Source organism: Botryllus schlosseri, chromosome 2 (genome assembly GCF_051294905.1).
Source record: "Botryllus schlosseri isolate E-star chromosome 2, Bs_hap1, whole genome shotgun sequence".
Taxonomy (NCBI): Eukaryota; Metazoa; Chordata; class Ascidiacea; order Stolidobranchia; family Styelidae; genus Botryllus; species Botryllus schlosseri.
The window spans coordinates 26,869,788-26,896,245 of record NC_137237.1 but is presented as its reverse complement, the minus strand read 5'-3'; the positions used below and the strand labels follow the sequence as shown (position 1 = coordinate 26,896,245).

At 40.0% G+C, this 26,458-nt stretch overlaps 3 protein-coding genes and 1 long non-coding RNA gene across 5 annotated transcripts in view; 1 reads left to right on the top strand and 3 right to left on the bottom strand.

The window, feature by feature from the left end:
* The window catches only part of LOC145457142 (uncharacterized), a 62,377-nt gene extending 43,978 nt beyond the window's left edge, over window positions 1-18,399 (bottom strand). Inside the window, exons 1-4 of the mRNA XM_080335311.1 lie at window positions 17,871-18,399; window positions 11,024-11,337; window positions 5,861-5,965; window positions 5,338-5,442 (exon numbers count right to left, since the gene is read on the bottom strand). Coding sequence (XP_080191437.1) covers window positions 5,338-5,442; window positions 5,861-5,965; window positions 11,024-11,337; window positions 17,871-18,399 — 1,053 coding nt within the window. The remainder of the gene's footprint in view (window positions 1-5,337; window positions 5,443-5,860; window positions 5,966-11,023; window positions 11,338-17,870) is intronic.
* Window positions 17,215-19,079, top strand: LOC145457488 (uncharacterized). The gene is made up of 2 exons (XR_013920899.1): window positions 17,215-17,485; window positions 17,997-19,079. It is a non-coding gene; the product is annotated as an uncharacterized LOC145457488 (long non-coding RNA).
* LOC145457390 (uncharacterized) overlaps window positions 19,030-26,458 on the bottom strand; it is a 38,340-nt gene continuing 30,911 nt past the window's right edge. The window contains exon 3 of the mRNA XM_080335593.1: window positions 19,030-19,310. Within this exon, the coding sequence (XP_080191719.1) occupies window positions 19,030-19,310 (281 nt within the window). The remainder of the gene's footprint in view (window positions 19,311-26,458) is intronic.
* On the bottom strand, window positions 24,223-26,449 carry LOC145457345 (uncharacterized). 2 transcript variants are annotated; one of them, XR_013920853.1, is made up of 3 exons: window positions 26,342-26,449; window positions 25,328-26,087; window positions 24,223-24,955 (listed from the first exon to the last, which is right to left on the bottom strand). XR_013920853.1 is itself a non-coding variant. In XM_080335540.1 (2 exons), the coding sequence occupies exons 1-2, from the start codon at window positions 26,412-26,414 to the stop codon at window positions 25,456-25,458; spliced, it is 705 nt and encodes a 234-aa protein (XP_080191666.1). In that variant the 5' UTR covers window positions 26,415-26,449; the 3' UTR covers window positions 24,223-25,455. The 2 variants fall into 2 exon arrangements, 1 of the variants encoding a protein (XP_080191666.1); XM_080335540.1 differs by having other exon boundaries at window positions 24,223-26,087.

Genomic DNA, 26,458 nt, shown 5'->3' with positions numbered 1-26,458 from the left:
ATGACTCGAGTCATGAGTAGACTCGAGTCCGACTCAAGTAACGACTTGGTGATGACTCGACTTACGGAAATGACTCGACTCGAGTCAAATTGTGTATTGATTCGACTTTGACTCGAACCAAGTCATCTGACTCGAGACTCAGACGGCCAAGACCGACATTTCTTTGTAATTTCGAAGAGTAGTAAAGTAACTATTGGCATTTAATGTATTGGTACTTGAAAATGAGACCAGAAACTACTAAAAGTGAGGAAAATTAGTATATTATAAATGCGAACCATTCGATATCACCAAACAGAGTTATAAAAAGTGGGTTTAACAACAGTTTAACTGGAAACTGAGCAGTCAACACAATGATTTGGACTCGGACTCGAGCCATGATACCATGACTCGGACTCGATCCTCTGCTCGCTGACTTCGACTCGCACTTGACTTGGTGGTGAATTGAAAAGGAATCGACTTGACTCGAGTCAAAACTAGAAAAGTGACATTGAGTTGTGATTCGGAGCCTTGTGACTTGGTTACAACCCTGCACCTACCTCAGCGATAAAAACATGCTAAACCTGGTGCAATGTTGCCAAAACGGAAAGTGAGGAACTACATTTTATTGTGCTATATTTATTAACAAGAGGAAAAGGGACCATGCCTTCGATTCTTTTGTAATTTTTATTTAATGAGCAATGAATAGACTATTTTGGGGCAAAGTGGTATAATCCACAGCCACGACACCAATGGATTGTGGGTTCGAGTACGACCGAGCTCGACTCCAGAATTCCTACTTAAGTGTTGGAGGTTTATCTAGGCTGCTCCTCGCAATATCATCCGTGTAAGCGGTGCCTTATAAAAGCCTAGAAGTGGGCCGTGCTACAAGTCGGCAGTTACGGAATAAAGATTAAGAAATTGGCCTGGTGTAAATAACCATAGTAGGCCATAGTAGTCAACAAACACCATGAATACCTCAAAACAAAACAAAACCTGAAATATTTCTTTTTCCGTTTCGCACGGTTTAGTGCATCTAGAAAACTAAAAAGGAATAAAATAACGCATCAAATACGCCTGATTTACAGAATAGAGTACTGTGTTTGCAATTATGAGAGGACGGTATTTTTTTAGTCTCTCTTGAGGCCGTAGGGATGGGTTAGTCTAGAGTCGTGCAGTAGGCTAGTGCGGGATCATTAGGCACGTGCAAAGCTGAGCTAGGTGACATCACGACATATAAACGTTTCGCGAAATCTGCGAATCCGCAGAGTGTTCTCCCAGAAAGATCAACGGCGGTGATTACACTTAAAATCCAAAATGACCGAAAAATATTCACAGAAACCGTTGACATTGATATGACTGCGCGGCTCCGAAATAACTTTTACGAATATTCCTGCCTGCCATTGAAATCTGAACCCAGCGGTACAAATGCGACCCAACAAGGGTCGGAAACATCACCCAGTCAAGAAATAACAATTTTGAATCTGTCGAGTAGCCTAGCAACAATCTTTACCGGAGGTCACGAAATAACAACATACTTCAATAAAGTAATCTGGACCCATCCGAAACTTCAATAATAGTCCTCACTCTGTGGCATGGGTGTCCTAAATTTTCGAACACACCAATTCCATGAGCTCCTGCTGGACATCTGATGAGGTTTATGCTATATATGGATTCTTACATCAACTACAAAAAAAATTCACGCGACTAGTAAAATTTAGGCATACTGATGTTTCACAGCAGTTATATCAGCGATTAGTGCATGGTGAGCAGATAAACATAAATGAATAAGTTTTGCGTTCACCGTTACCTAACACGGCCAGATGTACGAATCGCGTGATATAGGACTTGGTTGGCTGCGGAAAGGGCGTGTGAGCGTTAGGGCTGTTGAAAAATAACTTTTTTATCCGGATTCCCTAAAAACGCTGCACACCAAATTTGGTGCAATTCTAACAAGTATAAGCCTCCGCAGTTCCAATTAAAATTTTTAATTTATTAGGGAAAATTAAAATAAAAAATTTTCAAATTTTTCTGCCAACCTTATCAAATTGTTGAGCTGTCTTCAAAGACGATGCAAAACAAATTTGACTCAATTCCGACCAGTAGAAGCAGAGTTATGTGAGTTTTTCGTTGATAATTCTCGGATTATCCACCGATTAAAGATAATCCAAGGAGTATCATCGAAAAACTCACATAACTCCGCTTCTACTGGTCGGAATTGAGTCAAATTTGTTTTGCATCGTCTTTGAAGACAGCTCAACAGTTTTATGGGGTTGGCAGAAAAATTTGAAAATTTTTTATTTTAATTTTCCATATTAAATTGAAAATTTTAATTGGAGCTGCGGAGGCTTATACTTGTCAGAATTGAACCAAATTTGGTGTGCAGCGTTTTCTAGAGTAACCTGACAATTTAATCAGTGAATGGCTGGAATCCGGGAAAAAAAGTTATTTTTGAACAACCCTAGTGACCGTGTGTATTTGTGGTAGTGTGCATTGATAGCGAAGCCTTCCAGAAATTGTGTTGATTGGGACAAATGCCATTGTTTTGTTGGAGGTCGACAAATATTGTTGCGGCGCTCCTTGACACAAACACTCTGTAACGCCCGTCGTATTCTTCAGTTAACAGATGTGTGCGCGGGAAAAGGCGACCTTTTTATAATCGTGCTGATTTCTCTAGTGGGGAATATTGGCTCAAATATTGCTCAAGGGGTCCACGAGATGGAAAAGGTTGCGAACCACTGTATTAGAGTATCGAGCACGACGTAGAAAGGGCGGGCCTAGGATTGCATATAACACAAAGATCAATTTAAAACAAACCTGTTTAAAATGAGGCCCTTGTTCAAAATGTGTATAACCAGGACTACATCGTCATGCAGCATATTTACGGTCGGCGGTCATTATCATCAGAACGGTCATTCCTGACCAATGATCTATCTATGTTGTATAGCTGTGGCGATATAGCGCAGTGGTATAATCCACGGTATAGCGCAGTGGTATAATCCGCGGTATAATCGACTTCAGAATTCCGATACCCAAGAGTTGGAGGTTTACCTAGGCTCCTCCTCGCCTCCTCATCCGCATAAACGGTGTCTCACAAAAAGCCTAGAGGAGGGCCGTGCAATAAGTCGGCTGTTACGGAAAATAATGAAGAATATCGGCCTGGTGTAAATGACCATAGTAGTCGACAAATACCACGAATACCACAAAACAAACAGACGTAGTATAGCTGTTGAACCAACTATATCGAGGGTTTCACCCATCCCATATCGTATACGTCGGCTATTTCCGGTGGTAATCGTCTGTAGGCTCATACGACATGTTGTTTGGAAAATATTTACACAATTATGGCATAGCCTAATTTTTTTAAAGGCCTTTGTCACTGCCACTGTCGCGTCGCCATGGTCCAAAGTCGCTATGCTCAAGTGTCGCATGCTGATATGTCCACAGAACTAAGTCTATATTTACTAGCATATGGCAGTGTTGGGATCAAGTCACTACCTTCGAGTCACGAGTCATCTCGAGTCATTACACATTTTGACTCGAGTCAAGTCAAGTCAATCGATTTTCGAAGGTGACTCGAATCAAGTCAAGTCACTCGTTTTTTGGATGTGACTCGAGTCAAGTCAAGTCAAGTCAAGTCAAGTCAAGTCAAGTCAAGTCAAGTCAAGTCGAGTCACGAGTCAAGTCACAATTCAAGTCAAATTGAATTTTCGAAGTATCAGCGACGATTCAAAGTCATTACATTTTGCTAGCTGTGTGAAAGACAGAATAATTTGCCATTTATCTTGCTTCAAATTACTTATATAAAGTTTAATAGGCATGCAAGAAGGCGTCGATCACGCACACGTAGAACCGCAAATAAAATACGCTACTAACTGTATAACTATGCAGCAGTCTGTTATTATATCAACCAATAGGATCGAATACGAAGCCTCGAGAAGTTGTAACAAATTGCTATGGATTTGAATCATACAAGAGGGTTGATAAAGGTGATCACTGCGCAATGATAGCACTGAGCCGTCCAAGAAACATAGATACGTTAATTGCTATTGCATTTTTCTTCTTCTTCTTCTACTACTACTACTACTACGACAACGTAACCTGTGATCAATTCGTTTGTGGTCAATATATTTGTGATGCAATAATGGAGGATCATTCAAACGTGCATTCAGTGAATGCCTGGTTACTCTCACAAGTGACACAAGCGTATCGCGAACAAAACGAACATATGCACAAAATACACTGATTTGATTGATATCGTTTACTTGATGACTTGAAATTGACTCGTAAATTTTGCTCCAAGTCACGAGTCAATCCGCATTTTTGAAGCACCGAGTCAAGTCAAGTCATTTTTGCAAAGTGACTCGAGTCAAGTCAAGTCATACGAAAAAGTGACTCGAGTCTGACTCGAGTCAAGTCATGACTCGAGTCATCCCAACACTGGCATATGGACATGAGGTCATGAAAAGAGGGGACATGTAGAAACCTTGGTACAATTGGACCAGACAACCGAAACCGGAAATTGCCTGATATGGATATCGGCGCTTCAATTCATGGAACTGGAGCGCTTTGATTTGCCCAATGCGCGCAATTTCGGCGCTACATTCGATATTCGACTCATGTCGTCATTTGAGATGCATGAAAAAAATCTGGTAAATTTTGTTCGATACAGTACCCCAGTAATAGCTCCTACAAATTCAGGCGATTTCGTTTTTAGAATTAGAAGAATTTGTACACTATACTGGATATTGAAATAAAGCCATGGTTATGATTATAGCCATCCCTCGCGAAATTCAATGCCTCAAAGCAACAGGTAAATGTCTCGAAACCAATTAAATTTATGTTCTGAATATGATAATAACGCCATAGGTATTGGACGCAATCGCAAACCAAACTCGAATCTGCTAACTTCGAGATGATCGATATATGTCCATTTATATTCGAATATTTATCAGACAAGCATCGTGTGGTCACTTGACTGCTAACTGTTCACATAAGAAAGGACTCTCATATCGGTCGGACTTGACCAATCCATCAATTAATGTTGCAACGCTGAAACCTATCAGAACGTTACTGACCTCCAAGTCAGGATGAAGCAAGAACTATTCGAATATGTACATTCGTTATAATACACGACATAAAAATGTAATGTAATGTTCGAACTCATCGTGTTAGCTTTCGTGTACCTCGCACTTCACAGAAAATGACACGAGGGCGTAACGAATTTAAAACATAAAGGTATTATGGTGCTGAAGTAAAATATAAATTGTAAGAAACGGACAGAAACATGATCGATTGAAATAGAGACTTTTGCTTTGAAGCATTAGCATCAAATCGCTTCAAATAATAGTGATATTCGACCTCTATGTTGAAATGCCCGTCAACATGTATCCCAGTAATCTTGATGGCATCTTCTTCGTTCCTCAGTTTAACACCATAAACTCCGTCTGAATCCAGCAAGACAACCTGAATATTGTCCAGATATGAAACTTTGGATCGTGAAAAGTAACGATCATCGCTGAAATAACGTGACGTAATAACGCGGATACAGTGACGTCAGCGATTCCGCGACCGGAATCAGGAAATAAGACATTCATAAAAATGGACTTGAAAACAGAAGGGAACATCGAACGGTTTCATTGTTCTTTCGAAGAAATCATCAATTAAACTTTGTGACACAACTAGCATTATTTATTAGTTTGTCTCACAAAAACACAACCACTCCATAGCAATATCCGTTTTGAATCAACGCCGGTACCAATCCCGGATAAATAGCGTGGGGTTGCGACAAGATGGGCATCCGGGCTAAAAAAAGTCAAATCACAATGCGGATCAATCAAAGCAAATGTAGATGAACTAAATTAAATCATGGAACCGAACTCACTTTCCAATGTAACTTTCCAGCTAGCGATTCAATCTGGCGATGTCCGAGAAGTGAACGTAGTGCTGTTGCTGAGAAATTGTTGAGACGCACATTTACTTCCTGCACCTGGAACGATGGAAAGATTTTATTGAAATGTGGACGAGAACTGAACGGTAAAGTCAGTATTAGATCAAGTCTTCAGCTTCGAAATACATATTCATTGATCCGTATTCATTTACGTTGCTGTCGAATGGTCTCCGATACAGCGTACATTAAAATCGACGTTGTCATACTTTGTGATATCAGGACTCTTATCAGTGATTGATATTACCAGGGCTACACAGCTACAGGAAGCGAATTTATGCCCGTTATGTCAAGTCAATACGAATAAAACTATTCAGCAAAGGATTCATAATGAAACTAACCAGCCCCTCCCTCATTTCGGATTTAAAAAGCCCAGATTAGGTACGAATTTGGATTCATTTTATCAAAAGTGTTACGTCCAATTTTGAAATCCAAAACTGAATTTCTTCTTTGAAACCAGATTTATATTTTCTGCTTCCATTATCCGGATATTCGAATCCAAATCCGGATATTCGAATCCCGATTCCAATATTTCTAATCCATATTCGTATAGAAAAACTCCAAATACGAGATGCTGCGAATGAAAAATATGAAAACAAAAGAAAATAATGTAGGATTCCGCACTCTTCGCAGGAAGAGAGTATTTCCACCTATGTACCACCGCTGACTTACGGGTGTGAATATACACCGATGGCACACGAACCAGTCGACAACTTTAGCCAACTCTATAGCAGGCTCAGCTATCGGTCTTAACAATGCCCGAATTTCAGGGCTAAATTCCTCAAATCATAGTATGGGAACGGACGTAATATTAAATGATACGGATTAAGCTCGATAATGGGCATAAGTCGATTGTTTGAAACCCGCCCTCAGTGATTTGTTACTGCGAATCACTTTCATGCAAAATATTGAGAGTTTCTAATTTTTTAAGTTTCTTATTTGCAAATGTGTAAGTTTTACATTCTTGCTCGTATACATTGACACGGATGTAGTTCATTTTTATCCTTGATGTTTTTGCGGCATATACACCGACTCATGATATACATCTGTGCAAATGAATACCAAGAGTGCATGATGTGCAATTGTGCATATGCCGCTGGACAAGGAAGGTGCAGAGACAGCCTTGTAAGATTTTATAAGTTTTGCACCAACTCTCCATGCTATCTCGGAATTGCATGAGTGTCAAGCAAGGAAGTCATGGATACCAGCGTTACGAATCAGGTCCTTGGTCTGACCAAGCAGGGGATTGAACCCACGACCAACTGATCAAGAAGCCGAACGCTTCATCATTGCACTATCTTGTTGGTAGACCAGACCTGGACACTGTACGTCCCGCGGGTCAATTGAGGCTCACAACGCGTTTTTGACCGGTCGGTTAAAAGTTCTTTGGAATTTAGAGATCATAAAATATACTTATTAGTGTCAATACGTGGACTACATTTATAGGCTCTATAATCTGATCCAGAAATGCTTTTAATTTGAATACTAGTTTGTCCCGTGATTGAGGTTATAAGCTGCTTTAAGGTTATAGAACTGTTATGAGCTTTAAAATTAGATTGAGCTTAAGAGCTGAATATCGTCTCGTGACTTTCTTTGATCTTGTGATTTACCCGCGAGACAGAAAATTGGAAATCGCTAAAAAAACAGAACACAAGTTCGGGCAACGTATCATATGGTAGTGAGCTCTAATGTGCCTACTCTCCTTTATCATTTTGGAGCTCTGGCAAAAGCCTCAACACAAACATGTGGATTTTCGCCCTTTCGGCGGACTGGAGCCTCCAGTACCTTTGTATCATCTCTAAAAAACGATTTCTGCCAGCAAACATTTTTAAGTCGCGGAAAATACGTTGTATTTTGAATAGGAGTGCCGAACAGTAGTCAAGACCTGGCCACCCAAGCACTAGTAGACGTTCTTGTACAAAACCAAACAGCTTGTTTGGCCGAGAAGGGCTTTAGTGAAATAGTTGAAATCAAAACGAGGGAAAAGAGTTGCCGTTTTAAGGAAACACTTGATGGCCCAAGCTAAAGTAGCAAATTTGTGGCACACCTAAACAAAATATTGTTTAGTATCTCCAGCGTATTTTTTATAACAATTATTGGTTGGTTTGTGCGAATGAAATTTAATATAAAAAATAAAAGTGCGAATGGAGCTCAAAACGGTTGAACAGCACTGATCTTGTTGATTTGAGGGAATTGCAATCGGAAAGATTCCACCAAGACATTAAAGCAATAGGAGAAAGATATCAGGGCAGATGAGATGATTATATTACGGCAGACTATTGCTGCAACCTTTCGTGAATCTGCATTAAATTGCTTACAAACGAAATTCGTACAAGAAACGATGTTTTTTCACGATAAATTACTAATGATATATTCCAACAGATTATTTGGAATTTACAATAGGTAAATGTCGTAAAGCTGATTGCACTAATGCAATGTTGTTTGAGTATCCAGGTAAATACTTCTATAGATGACTGAATTTATTTATGCACATGATATCCGTGAAATTCCCCAACTATGACAAATAGAATAACCCTGAATATGATGCTACTGCTGTATTTTGATATAAAACAGTCTTCAGTGTGTAGAAATTACAAGTAGATTGAATTTCTGAACTTTAGAGTACGACTGAGCCGAATTTTTATCCAACCCCATACATCGAAAATATGAGATTTTATTCGAAATAGCCCAAAACTAGAGCCAATTTGAAAAAAAAGAACCAAGGCAATATTCGAAATCAGTGCCCTTCAAAAAACCCCAAACCACTCTTACTTTGTTTGCCTAAAAATATGTGTTGACCAGCGTGATACATAATATGAGACATGAGACATAGATACTGGATAGGCATCATTTGAGATTTTCCAAAGTATGGAAAACCCTAAATTGTTCAGTTCATGCATAGGTGCTAAACCTGGGTAGGCGGGATATACAGCGCCTGCTCCGTAATTACTTTACTATGGGCATTCGTCATACCAGCAATTTCGTTATCAGCAAAAATCCGATGGCCAATTCTGTGGTTGGAAAAACCACCTTGATCACCATGTATGTCGTCAAACTGGATTGATGCGTATGTTAGGTTGAGCAATTTACCTAGTTAGCAATTAGCAACGCTAGAGGATAAAAAAACGTGACTTTTTTGCACATGTCGATTTGGAAATGGATGAGTAAATACACGTTCTTGATGTTTTTTAATTGTAGCGCGACACTGGACAATGTGTTACTGTGTATGCCTACGAATTGAAATTCAATCCAACGCATGGTTTTTACTCCAGCAGCGATTTGCGAACACAAATTGGGAAATGCATCGAAGCAGCCCAGAACATCATTATGGTCCGCATACTATTGTCGCGATGCGAGCTAGTCAATGCGATGTTTGAACCCCTGCCCGTGTTTTGGATAGAATAGGGCAATTAGTGATTGGATGCGCGCTTTGCACTTTGTGTACTCATCAATTTTGTGTATTCATTCTTGTCTGCATTGTTCCGCAATGTCATTTGTGAGCTTGTCTTTTAATTCGTTACTTACTTGTACAGTGCACGGCGTTGAAATAAGTTGTCAAATATTGATGCAACATCATTAATGCATTAATTCTGAGTTTATTCGATTCGTTTGAATTCTATATTCCACTAAACTTGATTGACAAAGGACCAGCTGGTAGCGAGCGAACCAATATCGAATTTCAAGCCATTAGGTATTAGGTAGAAAGTGGATTTCTGCTGATAAGGTCGCGACATGCGCTCATTATTGCAGTTACACTTCAACAAAAGATTAAACTAAAGTGTATAGCTTGATATTGACGAGCGCAGTGCCGGTATGAAAACGTCAGGTCACTGCTTTAATGCTGTACAATATGTACATAGCAAAGACATGGAGAAAAGTGGTTTCTCGTACGACTATGACGTCATCGACAGACGACACGAAGTAATTACACGTCACAGGACTATGCATACCCACAAAATGACGGTTCTTTGCGACGGCTACAATAGAATCATTCGATAGTTTTTGGAGCCGGAGCTGGAGGCGGAGCAGTTCAAAATTTACGACTCTTCCAAAGCCCTGGTTGTAACTCGACGTTATGTTAGCGCTGAAGAACTTGAGTAGTAAAGTTAACCGAATATTATCGGTTTGAAATGGTATCCGCCGGGGAAGTTTCCTCCCGACTTGAAGCAACTGATTGAACATCTCTTCAGTAGTACAATTGAGGTATGGTACCCTCGCGCGCGATGTATGGAATTTCTTGGAATGCCGTGCTACTGAAGAATATTCAGTTGATTTGCACGTTTACTGTTGTCAATGATTGTTGGCAACCGGGCATTAAAACATCACGCCTTTATGAATCTCTTATGTATAGTTAACTTCGAATTGGTGCATCAATGTCGTCACGGATTTTCGATCGTGACGTGAAATTTGACATCGGTGTATGGCTCCTCAAGAATTACAATTGAAAATTTAGGGTGAATATGGCTCTTCTGTCGAAAAAGGGCCCGACTTCTGCTTTATACCTTGCGGAGATTCAGTGTTTACGATAGACAATTTTAACGGGCAGGCGTAAAAGGTTCGTGTTCATAGTCCATTTTCTACAAATGTTCGTGTTCACACGACCCCGAACCTTTCAAAGGTTTCGATCTCTAAACAATACACAATATATAAGCGAATTCTGTGATATCGTTGAGATCAACCATCAATGCTGCGAGCTCATAACAATCAACTCTATACCTCGTGGACAGCATAGAGGCTACACGAGACAAACTCGCGCTAGACATGAGGTTTGTATTCTATAGGTCAAGGCCCAGTAATGGGTTACGGTGCTGTTTTCAGTGGTCCACAGAGCTTGTAGCTGGCCTAAACAGCTGGGTTTTGCAACCTGGCGGTCATTTGCTTATTTACTGGGGATCGCGAAGTTGCTGAGCTTCTCAAATGGACCGTTAGTAAATCTGAGCAGAGGTGCTAAACTTTTATTTGTATTCACCCTTCCAAATTTACGGTGGGCTATGCGGAACATTTTCAAATCGGAAATTGGCCTGGGACCATGAAAAGATTGGGCGCCACTGTAGCCACTAGCCATGTATCAATCCAATAATTCATTGTGTTTAAACTTACATCTTTTTGATATTCCAGGCATCCTGCGATGATCGCAATTACATCGTTTTTCATTTTGCAGTTGAATAAATTAAAGCAAATCAGACTTTTACTGCTTGCTGCCAGCGATCCAATGATATGAGCTTCATCACGACTCAATGAAATACCAGATGCATCGATAGCGGAAAGTTGTTTCATCAGTCCGTCGTCATTTGATTCATAAATTGCTGTATAGAGTTCCATGCGAATGTATCCCTCATTAACATCCGTTTTCGTCCAGTGTTGCCATCGAATCGATTGACCGAGAACGCGTTGTTTCACCAGCCGATTTGAGACTGTCATGCAAAACATATTCACGTCGCAAGATGGCGTTACAAGTGGATAAAGATGATATCATCCCGTGGTCACTGGTGGACAAATCGGAGCAAGACTCCTTGAACCCTGATATGTCAGATGATGCTACAACATGATGTAATATATAAAAGAAGAATTAAAAATAGATACATATGAATATAGCAATTGGTTTACGAAGTATTGCTAGTTGAATGTCCATCGTATCGATACTGGCCTGCATCTCGTATTCAGTGGGAATTTAGTCCATGTCAACGTTTCCTAAGCATCAAAGGTGACAGCAAATATCTAATCACTAACTAGGCTCAATACTGTTATTCCGTATATCAGAAAACATTTTAGCACTCACGATAACGCTCTCGCCTGCGACAGCCAAATGAATTTTCAACTCATTTATCGGGTTTGACAAATGATAATATAATTATCCACTGTATCTGTTGTTATTTGTGGCATTCACGGTGTTTGTCGACTACAATGGGCATTTTCATTATTCAGATATTCTTTATTACGATTACGCATCTGCCTACTTGTAACACTTCTTGGCTTTTTCAAGACAACGGTTTAAGTGGATCAGATGGCGAGAAGTTATTCACTGTGTCGTCATACTCAAGGAATCAGTCTCGTGCAATTCCGACCTAAAACCTTTTTCCTGCCTGTGGACCGTTAGTCATCACTAACTCACAATATTTTATTATATTCGGCATTGTAATAAACAAAATGCATACGTATTATACTAAATCATGAATACCACCTGTCTACAAATTGAATGTACCATGCACTCTTTGCGAAAAGGTCGTGTATTCACTCCAAAAGGGCCGAAAAGGTGGGTTCACGAAAACAGAACCGAACTCAGTACTATATCGCTGCCATAAATCCTACGTGCATGCATCCTAGCGTTTTCCATAATATGACAAATCTCAAAAATGATGCGTATCCATTAGGGTTGTCCAAAATTTGGAAAATCTTACAAATCCTCCGTTGTAATGTCTTATTCTATAGATTATTGATAAAAAACGACACGGGGCTCAAAAAAAGCTCACCGGAATGCCGTTAAGATTTCGTGCAAAGCGTTTGAAAGTAGCTGCCGAAGAATGGGCGTGCCACCGACCATAGACCGACGAGAAGACTAGTAATCACGAATCCACAGCTCCTAATTGGCTAATCGGCTATGCTCCAATGACCACCGCATCAGCAGCTTGCTGATTAGGTGATCAAGGAGTCTGCTACCGGCGACGATTCTGAAAGCGCATTGTGTGTAGGTTGCGAGATAATGATTTAGGATTGATTCAGGGTATGTTGAGGTACGAAATACATGATGAACAAACAACAGCTGCTTCACAAAAACGTGTAAAGCATGATCGCTTTATTGTGAAGGAAACCGCCGTAGCCTATATGCCTTTGTTTCAACGAGGGAAAGCATAGGCGCTTATGCAAGTGGCGACGGATTCCTAGTTTCAGAAAGGATATATCATCATTGAATACAAATACAAAGATTACCAATGACACTATATAATATGTGTGATCTTATTGGGCTCAGGTTGTAATACATAGTAGACGTTTTGAAAGATTAAGGATCGGCTGAATCAGCGGGTTATGCTTGGCACTTATCAGATGCTCATATCAAATTGTATTAACTTGCAAGTGTTGTCAAAGTCCTTAATGATGACACAGAATAGAGGTGTAAAAGTAGTAAGCACATAATGTGCCGGATATAACATGTCGAACCCCTTAATGATCGCGCAGAAAAGAGGTGTGAAGGTAAGCACAGACAATGATGCATAGTGCATAGTATCCAGCATAGTTTGGATATCATATCAAGCATAGTCTGTGCTTACATTTACACCTCGTTTCAGCGGCATCATTAGGAACTTTGAAACACTTACAAGTGAATTCAATTTGCTGTAAACGTCTGATAAGTGCCAAGCATAGCCTTTTGATTCAGCCGATGCCTAGAGCATCCCAAACTTCACCTACATACTAGAACCTGGGTCCAATAAGATCACACAAATTGTAGTGTAATTGTTAAGCTTTATATTTGTATTCAATGATGATATATCGCATCTGAAACTAGGAACTCGTTCACCACTTGCATAAGCCCCTTTGCTTTCCATCGATGAAAAAAACAAGGCATGTAGACTACAGCGGTTCCCTTCACAATAAAGCGGTCATGGGAGACGTTTTTGTGGAGCAGCTGTTTTTGGTTCATCATGGATTTCGTACCTCAACATGCCCTGAATTAGTCTTAAATCATTATCTGCCAACCTACCTACAAGGCGCTTGCAGAATCGGCGCCGGAAGCAGACTCCTTGATCACCTAATCAGCAAGCTGCTGCTGCCGTGATCATTGGAGCATAGCCGATTAGCCAATCAACAGCCGTGGTTTTGTGATTACTAGTCTCCTCGTCGGTCTATGGTCGGTGACACGCCCATTCTTCGGCAGCTACTTTCAAACGCTTTGCACGAAATCTTAACGGCCTTCCTGTGAGCTTCTTTTAGGCCCAGTGTCGTTTTTTATCAATAATTTATAGAATAAGACATTACAACGGAGGATTTGTAAGATTTTCCAAATTTTGGACAACCCTAGTATCCATGTCTCCTTATTGATAAAAAAACGTCAATAAGCCTGCAATAAGCTCCCATGCAGGAAAGTCGTTGAGATTTGTCTAAATGAGTTTGAAAGTAGCTGCTGTAGAGTGGGCGTGCCAGCGACCATAGAACGGCGTGAAGACTAGTAATCGCTAAATAACGGCGCTTGGTTGGCTAAACGGCTATATGCTTGAATGATTAAGACTGTTGAGGCTTGGTGATCAGCTGTTTAAGGAGTCTGCTAACGGCGGTGAATCTGTAAGCGCATTGTCGGTTGGTCCGCAGATGATGATTTAGGATTACTTCAGGATATGTTGAGTAACGAAATAAATGACGATTAAAGTATAGTTGCTTTCCAAAAACGTTTAAAACATGACTGGCGTATTGTGAAAGTAACCGTTGTAGTCTGCATGCCTTGTTTTCATCGAAGGAAATCACAAAAACACGCAAAGAAATATTGCAATGGCGCTTATGTAAGTGGCGTACGAATTTCTAGTTTCAGAAGGGATATACCATCATCGAATACAAATATGAACCTTAACAATGACACTACTTGGTCTGATGTTATTAGGCTCTTGTCGTGGTATATAGGCCTAATTGAAGTATTGAATGCTCTAAGAATGGGCTGAATCAGCCGTTTATACGTGGCACTAGTCAGACTCTTACTGAATAATGAATCTACCCAATAAGTGATGTCAAATCCTCAATCGTACGGCAGAAAGAGATCGAAAGGTAAGCACAGACTATGCTGGTAGGATCAGCAAAATTACAGTTTGCTTTTATAGCTTAGCATGTCACAAATGAATCATAGGTCGTTACTGGCTCAGGGCTGTGGAGTCGGAGTCGGTGGAGTCGGACTTTGGCTAATTTTCGCTTGATGGAGTCGGAGTCGTGAAAACTGTAGTGGCTGGAGTCGCAGTCGTGGTAAAAATACTGACTGGAGTCGGAGTCGGAGTTTGTGAAAATGACCCTGACTTCGACTCCGACTCCAACTTCTTTATCATGAAAACAATTGCTTTCAAAAGCATCTTTAAATTACTAAAAATAACCATATTAGGATTTTTATGTACCATCAATCACTGTTATTAGTAAGGATAACGATTAGGGCAAATGTGCCCCGCGAGAAGGCTTTGTGTGGCCTGCGAGGTAATTCTCGAAATTATATATAACATCAGGTAAAATTGCAAGGCCACCAAAATTTGATTAGCCTGACCGCAAAAATTTGATGATGGCTAAGACATCAGTTTCGACGCATTGGCGTAACCAGGGGCCAGCCACATTTATCGCAGATCTTCGTATATGACCAAAAGTAGAATATTCCGTAACAGATTTATTTGACTTGAAATTTTTCTGAGCACTTCGAATGATTTATTGTCACATATCTTGCATTTATTATTGGAACCCCTCCTGGAAATTATTAATACGCGTAATTTACAGAATTGAGTCCAACTATACTCGCAATTAGGAGATAACGTGTCGTCCAACATGCGACTTGGCTTGCGCGCTCAAAGCGAGATCGCCGGCGATGAAACATTTGCACAAAATTATAGAGGCATGTTTACCGACACCTTCGATATTGCTATGTCTAAATAATCCTGTCCTTGCCAAATGAGCCCATTGCTATACAGAGGCCACTCTCAATATATGCAAGTAATATATTTATTGATCGAATTCATTCATTACCTTTGAAAAAGTTACGTGCTTCGCGCGACCGGGGCATGACTGCAGTGCACACTGTACAGTTGCACACGAAGTTTTCATGACATAATTGTTATCAATTTTAAAGCGTAGTCAAATAAGTCTTGTTATCAATGTTACCTATTCCGGTTCGTTCCTATCGGACGAGTAAAGAAAAGGCAATCAACATTTAGGTTGCCCGCACAACCCCTGACATAGAATTGGACAATATTTGCAAATTACTAATCAGTTGCATAGAGGACGAAAGGGACAATATGCATCTTTGCGATGCAGTCACAAATTGATTCAATGTTTGGAATTATACCATGATATTGTGACAGAGCAAATATATCGCCTGGTTGTAAAATTGATGTAAATATAATCAAACGCTCCTTCCCACTTGACCAAATGAAAAAATATTTGTAAGGTAGCTTAGCTGCTTGGGTCGAAAAAATGATTAAGAAAGACTGCAAGTCCTAGTCCTTGAATACTTGACTCAGTGCATGTAGACTAGACATATGCTATTTGACTACTTCCTAAATTTCGTTTATGACCGATGTCTATTAGCAGTGTGCGAGAGTGTGTGCTGGTAATGAGAAAATTAGTAAGATGCATCTCTCTAATAGTTGCTGACTCATACACAAGAGCAACACTTCGATTGTTTTATCTACATTTTAAGTATACATGATGGGATATAGGCTATGTCGTATTTGAATGATTCATACATATTAGGTTATTAGAGAGTCAATGTTATAAAAACTAATTAAATATGAAAAAAGGGTGAATATTTAGAAACACAATCTTTCATGCATAGTGAATAATTCGAGTTGTGCCACAATGAAACAATTTTGCATGCCATCATTAATCATATGTTTGCATATGTTTAATGGTTATATGATAGTCATTTAACCGTCACTGTGACATATAATTTTCGAAGTAAATTGGTAATACTGTTGGAGTCGGGGTTGGACTCGGATACGGTAGGTTTACAGACTCAGGAGTCGGAGTCGGAGTCGGAGTCGGTCCATTGAAAATGTCTGGAGTCGCAGTCGGAGTTGGAGTCGGTGGTAAAATTTACCGACTCCACAGCCCTGCTGGCTGCATCACGAGTAATGCTTGAATGAAAGCAGACATGGGTCTAATGTTGTATTGAAGCGATGCGGCAGTTACACTTTTTCATATTTCTCATGTAGCCTAAGCTGCCTGGTCGGTCCACATATCATCTTCTGAGCATACAGGATTGTGTGCAGCATACATCACACATGGTGTGCTGCACCAGTTTGGCGATGACTAATATTTTACCTGCACCCATAAAAGCAGGAGGACTGGGCGTAATCGCAAGCATATCAGAATAGATATTTCTCGGATTTATACTTAGTTGTACAAGATCACATTCATTCACTATTTCCCCTCTGCCATGTCTGCAACAGGCTATCGTTGCTCTGAACATATCGTGCCCTATACTTTTAAAACTAAAACATTCAATGACCTGGTGTCACATTTTATTGGTAAATCACCAACCTACAATGCGCTCACAGAATCATAGCCGTTAGTATACTTCTTTAATGAGTAGAAGCACGTACATAATTAGTAAGCCTCTGCGGTCGTGATCATTCAAGCATAGCTGATTAACCAATCAAGAGCCGTGATTTCGTGATTACTACTCTTCTCGCCGTTCTACGGTCACTGGCACGCCCACTCTACAGCAGCTACTTTCAAATGCATTTAGACAAATCTTAACGACTTTCATGTGAGCTCATTGCAGGCTCATTGACGTTTTTTTTATCAATAATCTATAGAATGAGACATGGATACGCATCATTTTTGAGAATTTCCAAATTATGGACAACCCTAGTGCATACCCTGAAGGTATTACCTTGCTCCTTTTTTGTATTCATGCCTAATTTGGATTAAAATGTTGTACTCGATTTATACCGCGGTGTATGTCTGAGGTAGGTTCTGGTCTCGTGTGTCATGAGTGTATATCCACACCCGTATATCAGAGGGGGTTAACGGGTGGAGATACACACTCATTTCGCTAAGAGTTTGGTTTATCTTTACACGTATCTTGGACATGGATGTGATAATTCCAGAGTTATTCAAGCGACTGCATCGAGAATAATACGTCCCGACAGAAATAGTTTGTACATCTCTGTTCGATGAATTTTAAAGTGTTGAAAATACCGAAAATAAGACTACACTTCTAATAAAGCAGGCCACATTATCGAAATATGTATTCTCCGAGGAGACTGACCTTCATGCAGTTGATTTGGCGAGTTGTCATAAATGATGCCGCACACGAATCTGCGGACGACCGACCATCGCTCTTTGTGAAGGTGTTTATTGTTGAAGATCATAAACTTTATTATCGCCATTTCAGCTACAAACACCGCCGCAAGGAATTCCTGTAAACTTTGATGACAGAAAAAGAAAATAAAATCGCCTTCTACGAGATTGCGACTGAGGAGCTTATTTCCGGGAACCTTCATCATGAGGTCACGAACTTCTTCTTTTGAGATCCCAAACACTTGTAAATCCTTCTCATAAAACACAACTCTCCCTTCCTCCATACCGCGATATGCCATCGCTTGCAATTTCTTGATAATTATAACGATATCATCGGCATTTATAATGTTTTTCACATCACTGAGAGTGGAAATGATTCTTTTGTAGAGCTCGGTTACTGTATTCGGAGGAGGTTTGGTCGGATCCTTGGACATTATCACTGCAGTTAGGACCAGAAATACAGGGATGGAGACTAAATTGAGCAGCCTTGGTGACATGCTTTCTATCCTCTCCCATGCATTTACCCCTTCCTTGCCTATCAGAAACACAAAAAGCTTTTGTGCGTCATTTAGGGTCAATCCCAAAAGCCTGATGATGTCGTCAGGTCACGTTTCCGCAGGTAAATCGGAGATTTGAAATTCGCGAGAAGAGATGACGATTTTTGTACCTGGAAGAATATTGCGTGAGAGGATATTGCCCATGATCGTTGCTGCGTCGGCCGAAGAAAAAGGATTTATCTTCCTGTTGGTATTTTTACTGATTTCCCATGTAGCCTGATCCAAACCATCGAAAAATATAATTGCCTCAGATTGATTTTTGAGCATCCATTGATACAAATGCTCCTCGTCGATTTCGTTTTGGAGCAATCCACCGAAGAGAAATTTGGATGGTTTAATTGATTCCGAACATTGTATATCCTTTACTTCGACGTAATGTACGAATTTATATATGGACTGTAGAGAGGCTGAAGTGGTTGCTTGATTTGCAAATGAATCTTCAAGTGAACGTCTTGCCATTCTACGCATGAGAGTAGTTTTTCCCGATCCGGCAGAAGCAACGATAACGGTCACAGAATTATCACGTATGTCCGGTTGCAAAATCTCATCGAGTGTAATGAAATTGCGATCTTAAAGTTGTTGGCGGAAAAATCCAAACTCTTTTCGAAATTGATTTTTTACGACCTGCTTCTTTTGTTTCCAAAACCATCCAGTCTTCGTTTTGACTACCATGTCCTGCACCTGTTCATATTTGCCTTTGAAATATTCCGACCCTTTCACTCTTCTCATCTGCGGGTTCACTTCGAAATCCGGTTGACTCAGCTCCTCAGCACAAAAGTCCTGAAGAATTCTGTCCTTTGTCTTTTGTATTGTGTTTTTGTTTATTGATTCAATCAGTGACGAAATATTTTCTGGAAGATAATAATGTACACCGAGTACGATTTGTTTAAATTGGAAAGGAACGTATCACGGCTGTCCAATTCATCAAAAATATGTATCTGCAGGTGTAGTACGCATCAACTCATTAAACATCATAGATCAGGGGTTTCAAGCACGCGGCCCGCGAGATCATTTTGGATTTGTGTCACATATCTCCTTTTCTATTTGAGAACATAAAGTTTGCTCTAAAACTACTCCAAAAACATGAAACTACTCATCGAAACGCATCGGTATTTCGGATTTGTGTCACATATCTCTTGTGATTATTTGAGAACTTTAAATTCGGTCTAAAACTACTCCAAAAACCTGAAACTACTCATCAGACTTATTATCACATCATTTTCATAAGTTACCTTGCCGTGAAAGATCAGCCATTACGTTGCATTACCAGTTAATGATGGTAAAACATATGACGCGTTGATGATTCGTGACTGAAAATTGAGATTTTGACTTGGGCGCTACCAATCTGCGGCAATAGAAGGAAAATTATGCGGCCGCCGACACGTAATTCAATTAGGATGTGTTGGCGGCCGTCAATATGCAAATTGAATATACGAATTGACTTCTAATTAATTAGAGGTTTGAATTATTCTTGAAATTTTCATCGCGCTACGCAAGGTTCAATGTCAATTGGTTTTCGATTTTAGTATTTGAGCACCATAGTACTGATGTGAACAGCAGAGCGAAATGAAGTGCCCCGTAATAAAAATACCAGTTTGTAATCGTGTTATCCTCACCACGAAAGAAATTTGTTTCTGCTAGGCCTACGATTGGGCGAATCCAAGGTCTTTTCACTATACCGATAATCCTGATGGGAGGTCAAGACCTAAGAGCATGCAATAAAGGCAAAACCAATTGCCCCTCCCAAAGATGCAGCACTGCAATAATAACTTCCCTAACTTTTCAAAGACACCCCGAGCATCAGCTCTACCGGTGAAGCTGATCACAGGGGCTGCGAAAGGATTAATATATGATAGTAATATGTGAAACCATACTAATATTATTGATGAGATTCACTCATGAATATAAAAAAATTTCAAGCTTCGCGCGACTACAGATTGAATCCCTGTGCCTGTTCTTAACATGACTGCTCAAGATTTCGGTGTGCATACTAACCGATATCAGTAAATATATTGATCCGGAGTTCACCGGCAACGGACATGGATAGTTTAGCGTAGGTATTTGGCCTCCAGTTAGTTAGTTCGTTACGACTATATGCACTGGAATGCGGCCGTTGGCTACATAAGTAATCAAAATGCGGCGTGAATGGCAAAAAGTTTGGTCACCCCTGTTTTAGTTGCCTAATTGTGTTGTCACGTATCGTGCTCAGCTCATAGTTCATGTTGGAATGGAATTGATGATCGTGAAATATTTTTTGTCGTATTTGTATTTCTTCGAAAAAATATTATTTCTTTTGTTGTAATACCTATGCCCGTCGTACATGTTAGAGAGCACAGCGTTATACTGATGTAGAGTTATAGAAACGTGGTTGTTAATATGCGTTGCCTATTTTTGTCTCGATATCGACGTCATGCGAATTTTAAAAAGTGGCCCGCGACCCATGTTGAGTTGGCGACCCCTGATGTAGATTTCATATAGATTTCATGTAGATCAAATTTCATACTTTCCATAGGGGCCGCAGCATCAATATTAGGGCTATTCAACGTCTTTCCAAATAGGCCCGTCAACACACATCGTAAATATGTGATTTACTGGAGTATTTACCACTGGCATGACAAAATCACATTTCTAAATATGTGAATGAGTTGTTTGTTGTACTTGGCAGAAGATAAGCATAATTTGTCAAAATAATGAGATATAGACACCATGCTAGAGTACCAATGCATCATGACATCGTAAAAGCTGTGGCGTTATAATTTTGCGGACGTTTGACCTGCCACAATTTGGTAACATATTTCAGAATTTAACCACGATTGATGTGATATCAGAGCAATTGAGCAGTGTAGCCTTGGGCATAGTCCTGATAAGTAGGCTATTGATCATGTCCTGGTCAAATAAAAATAAATTCAGCGTTATGCAATGTGACGTAATAGCTTATCTTCCACTACAGCAGGGGTCGTTGGAAGAGTCGTATTGGCCGTATATTTTCCATTGTAACTGCAAAATAGCCATACATGTGAATTAACTGTTACGTCACAATTGAACATTCAGACGTCATGATAGCACTAATTTGAAGTCACGACATGGGATTCGTCGTGTGCGCCATATTTTTGTTGTGAAAACTCCTACTATCCATGCTGGTTGCTTTATTTGAACATACAAAACTTGAGTTACATGGATCATTTACATGTTACATCTTTTTAATTGTATTTCAGTGACAGCCATATGATATTTTTGAAGCTTAAGACAATTAATATTTAGAGTTCCAACAGATGTAGACAACAGTAAAAGCGTGAATCTAATATTTACACGCTTTTTAGAGTTAATGCGGCTTTCAGTGCTGCAAAGTTTTACTGATGGCTTTATAGTCTGATTAGTCAGTCTATAAGCTTCTTACAAAATTTGAGACTTTCGTCAGTTGAACGAAATCGTATGTTCGTCTTGATGCTTTTTAAATGCGAGAAGACTGCTTACGTGCGTAGGTCGAGCCAAACAGCATCACTACATCAGTAGGCTACATTCCCACTGTGGGGTGTGATTCGTCAGTGATGTTGGTTCAAGGGAGGCAAGTGATGATGAGTGAGGGAAATTTGTGAAACCTTCAATGGTTTGTTATTTTCAATCGATGATCACGAACGACTAGGTTTTGAACATTTATCTTCCCCAAATCACGCAATATGCATATTTTTTTTTCGAGAATGAAACGCGAAAGGAGATGTAAGGCACATGTGAGGCACATACGGGCCCAGCCACACCCGTGATATCACTATTCATCGTAAGTAGCTTAGTATTTATGATAACTAGGGTGATTTTTAAAAGTTAAAAGTAAAAATTTTGTCAAAATTGTAGCGTTAGGTCAGAAAATTGTCAAATTGTTTACTGTTGCAATTCGTTTGTATCGTAGATGTTTGCACGGTCGGTAGACTAATCATTTGACATTTTACAGCTTGTAGCCTACTTTATAGGCCTACCGTTGTAGACAACACATTTTCTGCTCATTGTGAATCATAAAAGGTCAAATGAAACAGGTAAGTTGACTTGACATGATGTTATGATGAATGTACTGCAATATTCTAACTGAAGCAACACTGCGTCGGCACTGGTTTTGTTATCAAAAAGCGCATGATAAAATATTGTGATGTTGACAACATTGTCAGAATGGTGCAACACGGCGTGTCACCAACAGTGTGCGCACAACTTCAGCGAGTCATTGTACATGACTCGAGTTAAGTCACAGGACTCGAGACAAGGACGGCCAAGACAGACAGACAGTTCATTGTAACTTCGAAGAATAATAAAGTTACCACATTATTGGTATTTCGTCTATCAGTCCTGATACTTGGAAAATAGGGCGAGAAAATGTTAAAACTGAGGAAAATTACTAAATTATGAATGCGAGCTATTCTTTATCACTCGAGCAGAGTTAATAAAAGTGGGTTGAACCGGATTGAACTGAAAACTGAAACGTGAACATAATGACTTGGTCTCGGACTCGAGTCAAAATACTATGACTCGGACTCGACCCTCAACTACATGTAGTTGAATTGGACTCGGACTGGACACGGTGGTGAATTGAATATGACTCGACTAGACTCGAATCAAAACTAATAAAATGAGATTGACTTGTGACTCGGAACCTTGGGACTTGGTTACAATCCTGCTATACGTGCCATACATACATTTATATATATATATATATATATATATTTACCTATTAGACTACTTTGGTGGACAGTCCTGTTTTGAAGCAGTTGGGCGACAGTTATCGCCAACAGAAGGAGACAAGCTAGGCGTCTCAAAATAACTCGATTGGTTTTGGAATATCGATTCCGCGCTTTGTCACTGGTGATTTGCGGTTTATATCGCAGCGTTTAGAATATACACGAAATGTCCTCCAACTGCGGTCGCCCTAATTTTTCCCAACTTTTTCAATATCTAATAGACCACTTTAGTGGACATTTGTTACTTAGGGAGACAATTCGCCATTTTGAATTACCAGACCATGACCATTGCTGTTACTGAACTAAGGTGGACATTGACGTCGTATTATATGACAAGGTTCGGGAACCAGTTTCGTCAAAAGAGTCATTTACCAATGACAATCACTTTTGACGTCACTATTTGAAATCCACGACGTCATCCTTGTACGATATCGATGATCGCGATATATAATTCGCCGTTTGTTTGTTTTTTATTCATGGTGTTTTGACTAATTTCGTAGTTTTAGAGTATGCCTATATTCATTTTTTGATTCCGTATTCACCGACTTTTAGCACAGCCCACTCCTAGGCTTTTATAAATCACCGCTTACGCGGATCACAGGATGACGACGAGCCTAGATAAACCTCCAACACTTGGGTAGGAATTCTCGTGTCGTCCTCAGCCGGACTCGAACCAACAACCCATTGGTGTTGCAGCTGTGGATTATACCAATGACCACGCCATTTCACCACGCACATATTTGCGTTTGAAAACTGCTGTGAAAATACGGAACATGTGTCTTTATAAGAAGCTACAGTTGGCCATGCTGCAGATTAGATCACCAGTTTTTTACGGCTAGTATCCAAATCACTATGACATTCGTTGGCCAGCCGTGGCTACTCTGTCGCGATAGCAGATCCAAGTTCTAATTAGGTAATAAATATATTCGGTTTAATATAAGCAGCCCTTATATCCCTCGGAAGTATAACGTCTCATGGACCATACAGTCTACTAGCAGGTATGAGGCAATTTTTCCACTAAGGCACTGTACACTTTTTGATCCAATATTACCGAATAAAGACCACTTTAACATGTCTCTAAACCGATCTCAGACTCTCGCCATGTTATAGCCGCGTCAAATTGTAAGGAGTTACCGTATAAACTTCGCTCCAAATTCATGTTTCTCTTAAAAACCCTACAGCAGATCACATTGAATCTTGATTCGTGATAATCTTGGTAACTTGATAATTGCTAACTTCCATTTGTTTTAAGCCATACGCCAACTTGTTCACTGTTAAGTAATTCGGACCTCGAGCAATAAGGCTACGCCCCATGGTGAGCCATGGGTGCATCCTCCAGCCAATGCTGAAAGCGGCCAAAAAATCGTTCGATTCTACCAATGTCAACCTGCTAAATCACACCAAGAAATGAAATAGTTCGAAGCATGCGATCGAAACCAATTTATCAAAACACATTCGCAACAAAATGTTGTGAAGAGAATGCAACAAAAATCATGAAACGAATTGTACATTTAAAATTGCCACCAGGTACTAAACGAAATTGCTCAATCGTAATCTACAGTCGTCAGTGCTAGAGATCACTGACGCTACGTGCTGAAAGTCTGATGTCATAGTCCATGACTATTCGTGCATTTGTGACATCCCCTTATGCAGTGCAGAGCGGCATCTTTTTCTCTCATTGAAGATTTTGGTTTTAACCATTTTTATCCTCTGCATGTCCGGTAAACCTTTCAGGATGTCACTGCTTTCCACAAATTCTCCAATTTCTTTGTACCCTAAAAAGACACGAGCATATTTCATTAAATCTATAATTTGGGCAACTAGCTGCATATAACTATTGTAAGGTTCAATGGTATTTCAACGACGACGGTCAGAAGAAATCATATAACATCGAAGGTTGGCCTAGCTCGGAAGTAGGATCCAAAGAAATCGATATCTTCACTGCCATGATCAATAACTAATAAATGTATATTACGCGAACACACAGCATCAATTTACATTCCCCCTCGCCATCTCATCCCTGTAAGCGGCGTCTTATAAAAGCCCAGAAGTGGGCCCTGCTAAAAGTCGGCAATTATGGGGGGAATGACCATAGTAGTCGACAAACACCATGAATACCACAAACGAACAAACCCATTCCACTCTACCTGGCAAGCTGCCTTTGTTGCTGTCTCCTTCCTCATAAATTACATCCTTGAATCTGTTTAGGATTTCAGCTGTTTCTTCACGAGTCCATCTATGGCGCTCTTGACGCTCTTGAAACGAGAAACCAAGTTTAACCCTGGCAATTCTGGCAAATTTTCAATTGGGAAAGACGGCTTTTTCTTTCACAGACCAATGGCATCTGCAGTTGTAGCATTTTTTTGTTGTGTTGCATGATTGCTTGCTTCCTTAATAAATCGAATTTGCGGAGCCGTAATTTTCCACTTAAAGCCAGAGCTTCTTTGACTTCATCTTCCTCAGGATGCTTATTTATTAAATGTCGGTTAAGTTTCGTTTGGAACTTCTTGCAGTAAAGGCATGGCCTTGCCGGTTTTTTCTTCGGCCTTGCCCGCTTTTTCTTTATCCTTGAAGTCACAGCTTTCTTCTTTGGCGTTGAGGTTTCCAGGTCTGTCCACTCACAATCTGAACCATCTGGAGCCCACGTTGATGACTGTGAGCCACATGAGATATCCATGGCTGCCTCATTATTGCTGTTGATATTGGTGTCGCAACAGTCTGAAGTGGATGACTTTTGCTGAGATGTTGCGGGTTTCCGGGTTTTCTCTTCTTCCCTGCCATCATCGCTACTGAAACTGTCCGTAGTCGAAGATGAAGACTGTGGCTCATATTCCGAAGCTTCACTGATACATGACTCCTCAAAGTCTTCGTCTAGTTCCTCGTGCGCATCTGGGTCCATTTCATAATCTGAAAAATGATGCCTTAGGTATTTATTCATTTCCTGCGGGATAGAGGAGTTCTGTGTGTAACGTTTCACTAATCCTACCGACCATGTACAATGTACATTGTACCTATATGCTAGAACGATAAATGTATTGGAATAGTAATACCACTACGAATTAATAAATTGTCATCAATATATTTTGGTACTGTTGAATATGAGAATATTAGGTTGAACACTTATGTTGAAAATGAAATGTGGCAAAATATTGTAAACTCACCCTCTTCATGTCCACTGGGTCCAGCCTCTCCGTCGTTATATTGACGATCGAGTGATTTTAGTCTTTTATTCATAGGAGGTGTTTCACATGAGCCACCTCTATCATTCTGCATCACAT